At 40.3% G+C, this 7,546-nt stretch overlaps 1 protein-coding gene across 1 annotated transcript in view; it reads left to right on the forward strand.

Annotated features, from left to right (window-relative positions):
* The window catches only part of iqsec3b (IQ motif and Sec7 domain ArfGEF 3b), a gene marked incomplete in the record, with an annotated part of 47,989 nt that overhangs the window by 32,704 nt on the left and 7,739 nt on the right, over positions 1 to 7,546 (forward strand). Inside the window, 3 exon segments of the mRNA XM_014003505.1 lie at positions 3,401 to 3,567; positions 6,691 to 6,830; positions 6,992 to 7,123. Of these exon segments, the coding sequence (XP_013858959.1) occupies positions 3,401 to 3,567; positions 6,691 to 6,830; positions 6,992 to 7,123 (439 nt within the window).

The raw sequence follows: 7,546 nt of genomic DNA on the forward strand, positions 1-7,546 counted from the left end.
ATGTTGAACTGTGTGGTCAGAAGCCTTTCTGATGAATCACACTGTCTGATGTAAAAGCTGTTCGAGCAGTTTTTAACTCAAGGATAACGTTAGAGGTGGACAGCAAGGTGGCTCAGTTGATGTTGCCTCTCAATAAGAAGGTTGCTGGATAAAATTCATCGGATGTAAACATCTGTTAACCTGATCCACTGTGGCCGACACACTCAAATGATGTTAAAAAACACATCAAATAGCAAAACTCTGTCAATTTGACATATTTTTGTTAAAATTTGGTGTTATAATAGTAGTTGAGAGTTTTTATAACCCATATTCTGAGTGTTACTCGAGTGGTCTGTTGGAGTCAACTATTTTTTGTATAATAAGCATGACAGAAAAGTTGTTTTTAAAGATCTTATGGTATTTTAGAGCTTGTATTCTTCAGAGAAACTTCTAAAATACTGATGATGCTTTAGGTTCTCTGGGAAATATGCTATTTCTGTTTCCAAATTTCAGTTCCTTTATTTATACAGGTGAGTCTCATTGAAACACTCATTTGCAAGAGAGACCTGCAATGTATACCAAATTTTAAAATGGCAACAGATTTAAGCACTGAATGAAACATAGCAGAGAGAACGTTCAAATGTATAATTAAACAGAACATTTTTAAATTTGCAAAAGCAACTATCATCCAGCATGCTCTGTTTTTTGGGACCTTAAGAGTATAAAAGTGTTGATTTTAGATCTTGTTAGAGAAAACCAGTTAAGTGTTGATCTAAATTTTGTCGCCATGTAAAGAAAAACACATCTTCAGCAGTCTATTAGGAGAAGCCTGTTCATTGTTCAAGAGGAGAAAGAAATGATCTTTGATTCTGATCTGATGGACAATCAGAACACCCACTGCAGTCATTAGTTAATCACATCACGCTCAGTCATTCGCTCCGAGTCTCTGGGTGCAAATTATAAAGTCATCAGTGAACTCCAAGCTGCAGCTGAATCTGAGTGCAGGTCAAAAAAAATAAATAAAAAGCTAAAGGACTGGGTGTTTTATCAAAAAAATCCAGACATCCCATTCCACATCTGTTACGTAATCATTGTTATGTCATCTGTTTGCAGCGTGTTGTGCAGGAGTTGATACTTTTACACAAAGTGGTATTTTGTGCCAGCTGGCGTCCAGTTTATATATATAAAGCTAAGAGATCAGGAGCTGGAGTTTAAATAAACTGCTTACATAAGAGGGAGATCTGGGCTGGAGAATGTGTGAATGAAACATAAATCCACGCACATGCTCAGACTCACCACTTCATTTACTCTCTACACGGCGGTGCACGTGCCCTATTTACATTCTGTGCGCTCCTGGAAAATTGCTGCAGAGTTACATCAACTTGGTAAATCAGGAGTGTTGTTGGTGTCTCTGTATGTGTGCTTGTTATTAGCGCAGAGCTGCTTCGGAGCTCCCTTTAAATAAAGGTGGCTCCCAGCGAGACTGGGTGATTGATGTCCTATAAGTTCCTCGGCCTTAAATCTCTTATAGGACGGAGGAAATTGTTTTGTGGTTAGAGCCGTCTCAGATGCAGCCTCCTGGTTTGCACATGCTTTGACAAGTACACAGTCCTTCGGAGCAGAGCATCTTTCTCCTTGTCTGCATCCTGTCTTGCTGCAAAGATAAAAGCCTCCCGTTTCGGAGACGGCCCCGCTGTGTAAGTTGTTGTGACAGCACGGAGAGGGGGGCTGTGGTGGGGAGTGGAGAGGTGGAAGTAGGAGTCGGTGAAGCCCGTGGGCAGCAGTGGGCCAAACAAAGGCCGAGCACAACTTCGCTGGCTCTAAAGTGGCATTACCTTTCCCGGGGCTGCACTCTTTTTTTGTACTGTCAAATGTGTCCCCCGTCCTGTCAGTCTCACTCGTCTGAGCAGAAGCTGCAATCAGTTCTGGTTACAAACACAGAGGCAGAGGGTAAAAATCTGTCTTAAAGTCAGTTTAGAACCACTGATGGTTAATAAAAGTCTAGCATTCCTTGAGGGAATGGACATACCCACCATCAGCCATTTTGCTCAAACAAACAAAAACACACACATGCATCCACACAAGCACACACATACACACAGTAGAATGTTTATTGTAAATAATACAACACAATAATGAGGACTGCACAAACTAACATAAAACATTAGTTTGTAGTATTAGTATTATGCACCTTGGTACTGGAATGGTGTATGTTTTCTATTAAGTAACCAGCCATAAATACATCTCCAAAATGAAGAAAACTTGTGAAGGTTCGTCTGAGAGCAACTAATTTTGGTGCTGTCTCTTTAAATGCAAAAGAGGCACTTCAATCTTCTGACTCAGAAGTCTGAAATTTCAGTTTCCGAGTACAACAGGAACGCAACATCAGTCAATGATCATGGTCCACTCCACCCTGTTCAGACATTTTTGTTGTTTGATAGCAGAGATCAGAGGTGGGGACTCGAGTCACATGGCTTGAACTCAAGCCAGACTTGAGTCATTAATATTATGACTTTAGACTCGACTTGAAAAAATGACTTGTGACACCAATGACTTGGGACTTTAATTGGACTTGACCCTGTTTACTTGAAAGGACTTGATATTTTACCTAAAATCTAAAGTTTAGTACACATTATTTACAAAGTGGGCCCCATTTTAATTTCACTCATTCCATATTAATAAAAGCAGACGTCTATCTTTTTTTCACACTCAGTATGTATGTGTACGTTGATCAAATTAACGAGATCAAATTAACTAGATCTTTTTTAAATTGAAAACTATGGTTTAAAAGAAGACTAGTTTTGCAGTTATGTTTATTTGAAGTGTGCAATACAGAGGTGCAATTTTAAAAGGATTTTTAAAATACTTTGTAAGTTCAGCTGCACATTTATTCACAATTTGAGATAAATACAGATTTAAAAAAGAGCATGTGGTTTATTATTTACATTTAGCATGTAAGTGCAACATTTTAAAAAAGACTCGAAAGGAGTGAAAATTTCAAGTTTCAGACTTGGGACTTGACAGTTTTCTGTCTTGACTTGACTCTGACTTGACTGTCTTTGCTTCAGACTTGACTCTGGACTTGAGGATAAAGACTTAAAACTTACTTGAGCCTTGCGAAATGACTTGGTCCCACCTCTGGCACAGACACAATTATCTAGCGGCGAAGAAACTGTTTATTTACAAATTGATTAAAAGAGCCAACCTGATTCAAAATGACCACCACAGCCAAAAATTCTTAGCAAAAAATAAACAAATAAATAAATACCTGTAAATCTCAAACTTGGTGTTAGTGGAAAGTCATCCCTAATCTGTGCTCTGAGCAAAAGCATGACACCCAAATCAAACCAGTGCTGCTGCTAAATTAAAATATGTAACATAATTCTGCTCTTTGTTGTTGTTTTGTTCGTGTCCCCGGCAGTCAGAGGTACTGTATGTGCAATCCGGACGTGGTGCAGCAGTTCCACAACCCAGACACCATCTTCATCCTGGCCTTCGCCGTGGTCCTCCTCAACACGGACATGTACTCGCCCAACATCAAACCCCAGCGCAAAATGGGCCTGGATGACTTCATACGCAATCTAAGAGGTGGGAGTGTGTGTCTACTAGCCTTGTGAGAGCGATGCTCTGTTTCACAGAGTCTACGCCGTGATTCTTCCTCAGCAGACAGATCTGACGGGATGAACAGCTGACACGTTTCAACATTTATGACAAGTGGTTTCATGAGGAAAGAGTTTACAGATTGGATAAACCACAACGCGCTGACACACACACACACTCCTCAAACTGCAAATATTGAAGAGGTTCGTACGATCGAAATGCCAGAAAGAATGATGAGGAAGATGAAAATGAGAGCAGAGGGCAGGGTGAGCTGAGGTTTTACAACAAGCTGCCTCATATCCGCCTCACGATCCGTCTTCTGAGTGACAGCGTCTTGAACTGCAGTAAATTACTCAAAGAGGCTGCAGTTGCCTGCCTCTTCTTACCATCATCAGAAACACATCAGCTGGAGATTCTTGATATCCTCGACTCTGAGCTCTGCCGCAGAGACGGCGGCGTCGGCCCCGTTCATTTACGCTCGCTCAGGTTTTAGATTTATTGATGTGAAATAAGCATCTTATCTCCAAACCAAAACGCAGGAACGGTTTTGCCTCTTTGTTCTGTTTGTAGTGTGAGCAAAGTATCTCATGAACCAAAGGATGGATTTCATTATAACTCTCAGACAGTATTCGTTGGGCGTACATCTACAATTATTTTTTAAAGTTGAAGATGGCCACCACAGCTAATCAGCATTAGTCATCACAAAAATGACTCCAACTCAGTCACTACAGACAGTTATGTGGTGCCAAGTGTAAAACAAAATGTTAAAAAATGTCGCTAAGACATTTTTTAGGTCACTGTTCTTGGCAGTTTGATGTGCAGCTCAAACACTAGCCGCAGCTGCAAATTTGATGTCTTGTATGTAAGCGTTAGCAATGCTAGCAGTGTTAGCATTGTTAGCAAGGTTAATGGCTGCTTTGGTCTCAGGGTGATGACATCAGAACAAAAGCTGCGCACCAATAAGAAAGGCTGCATTCCATTCTGAAATACTGAAATGTAACTAACATTTAGCCACAACAGATTAACACGTTCAGATTTAGGATTTAACATTTTAGACGTAACATTTAGCATTTAAAGCTAACATTTTGTAAACATGTGCAAAATGTAAGAATGGTGAGCTAAATTAAAATTAAATAATAGTGGAAAATTTTTAACAAGATTTTTACAGTCAGAAAGTGAGCTAAATAGTGAAAATGCGTTACTGTCATTTTAATTTACACTTGGCGTCCCATAGATATTTCGCTTTTTTAATTATTACATCCTATAACTCTTCATAAATAAAACGGAGCTAAAGTGTGCACATATTCTGATATAAGGATGAATTTGCAATCCTCAGCTACAGCAAAAACAAAACTAATTAGTCTGTAATCCCTTTAAATGATGATGCAAACACACATTAACGTTTCAAAATCTGTAATCTCAAAGTGTAGAGCGTTATCGCATCCGGTGCTAATCTTCCTGCGAATCAGCACTAAAGTGATTCACACACAAAAACTTTGAAGAGGGAAAATATCAGCGGACCGTCACGCAAAGCGAGGTGAAGATGGAGGACGCAGAGCAGCAGGCACGAAGCATGAGGAGCAAACATAAAACTTTACTGCGTTTCAAACAGGAGCAGAGAGACCGATGGCGCAGCTAAAGCAGAAAAATCCAATAAATCCTCCCAACAGATGGTAATCCAAAATGCAGCAGACAAGAACCAAAGAGGAAGGAACAGTGAGTGTATGTACTGAGAGGACTAATAAGAACGGCTGAGTGGCAATCAGCAAACAGCAGCCAGGTGTGTCAAGGGCAGCAGTAAAACTAAATGCACTCAGGACAGGATTTCAATATGAGCAACGATCTTAATAAAACCAAGATCCACCTTTAAACTAACTAGGAGCTGAAAACAAAACATGGCAGCAATTCAACAAGTCAAAGAACCAAATCTAAACTCGACAGAAGCCACAGCTTGTGATGTGAACTGAGTGAAAAAAAACCTGTTAAATATCACAGTTTTCAAGTCACTTTCGTTTAATTACCATCCTGAATTATCCAAAATAAATCCAACAACACAATGCAAGATGTCCTGATGCATCTCAGTAATCCAGGTAAAAAATCAAAAAGAAAAAAATTGTGTAGGTCTTCTGGACGGGTTCTTCTCTAATAAAACGTTTCGTCTCTCCTCCAAGAGACTTCTTCAGTCTGAGAGTTTCAGGCAAAATTCAGGCTTTTAAGCCCTGCCTCCAGGTGACTGATACTCACATCACATGGCTATCGTTGACACCTAATTAACACTTATTGTTAACAGGGGGGTGGAGTGATACTGGCAATAGCCACGCTGTAGGAGGGGGACAACTGAAAACAGAGGCCTCCACCTCTGTTTAATGATGGACGGTCTTTCTTCACAAAAATGGCTTCTTTTACTCCTCTCTCAAACCAACGTTCCTCTCTATCAAGAATGAGAAYATCCTCATCTCTGAAAGAGTGACCGCTGGCCTGTAAATGAGTGAAAACTGCAGAGTTCTGGCCATTAGATGTAGCTCGTCTGTGTTGGGACATTCTTTTGAACAGTGGCTGCTTTGTTTCCCCCGATGTATAACTGGTCGCAGTCCTCCTGGCACTTAACAGCATATACAACATTGCTCTGTTTGTGCCGGGGCACCGGATCTTTGGGGTGAACCAGCCTTTGCCGTAATGTGTTTTGGGGTTTGAAAGCCACTGGGACATCATGTTTAGAAAATAAATGTCTGTTTCTCCGAAACACCCGCAACATATGTAATAACCACTGGTTTGGGTCTGGGTTTGGGGTCTTCATTTTCACCTGAAGGTTGCATGGAATGCAAGACGTTTTCTTTTTAATGTTCAAACTGCACTGTGCCCTTCACAATGCCCACTCCTTTCAGATCGTTTGTCACCTTCTCCTCTTCCACAATGACTTCTTTGTGCTGACATTTAGCAGAAATGAGATTTTTGTCCTGTGGAGTGTTTCAGGGACAGACATTCACTTTGACTTCATAAAAAGGAGAACCTATTAGAATTTTTATTGAGGTCTAATTCATGGTAGATGGTTACTCTTAATATTTGAAGTTTCGTTTTTTTCTACAAGGACCTCTCCTTGAATCCTCTCAGGTGTGGACGATGGAGCAGACATCCCCAGAGAGATGGTTGCAGGAATCTATGAGCGGATCCAGCAGAGAGAGCTGCGCTCAAATGAAGACCACGTCACCTATGTGAGCCGGGTGGAGCAGTCCATCCTGGGCCTGAAAACGGTGAGTAACAGCGTTTCTGTGCAAGACGCTCTTACTTTCATCATAGCTATACTTGTTTTGATTTTTTTGTCCTTTCTCCGGTGTGATGTATCATCTTGCTTCAGTTTGTCCTCTGCATCGTACGAGCTGTCATCTTCATCTGTTTGACCTGCTTTCTGCAGATCCTTGCTGTGCCCCACAGACGTTTGGTGTGCTGCTGTCGTCTGTTTGAGGTGCCTGATGCAAACAAACCCCACAAACAGAAACTGTCCCAGCTTCAAAGAGAGGTCTTTCTCTTCAATGACCTGCTGTTGGTAAGAATGAACCTTTAAATGAAAACATCAGTGTTCTTTTCAAAACAAACTTCTGTTTGAGAGGAGTCAAATCAAATATATTGTAATATTTATCACATCTATATGAACAGATTAGAGACTGCAGTGATCATCCTGAGTGCTGAGCTTCACTGAAGAAGCTAAAACTACGTTTCTAAACAAAGAGCGGAACATTGGCTAAAAGCTAAAAGGCTACTTAAATGCAGCTAGCCAAAAGACAAAAGAGCTAGCTAAGATTTTAAAGTAGTGAAAAGATGACTAGAAGCTAAAAGTGGCAAAAAGGCTAATTAAAAGCTAAAAATCTCAAAATGTTTTAAAATACTAGCGCTAGAAGCTAAGCATAGCGAAAATGATAGAAAGCAAACTAAAGCTGACTACAAGTTATAATATATACTATTGTATAAC

This window comes from Austrofundulus limnaeus, unplaced genomic scaffold (assembly GCF_001266775.1).
Source record: "Austrofundulus limnaeus strain Quisiro unplaced genomic scaffold, Austrofundulus_limnaeus-1.0 Scaffold19, whole genome shotgun sequence".
Taxonomy (NCBI): Eukaryota; Metazoa; Chordata; class Actinopteri; order Cyprinodontiformes; family Rivulidae; genus Austrofundulus; species Austrofundulus limnaeus.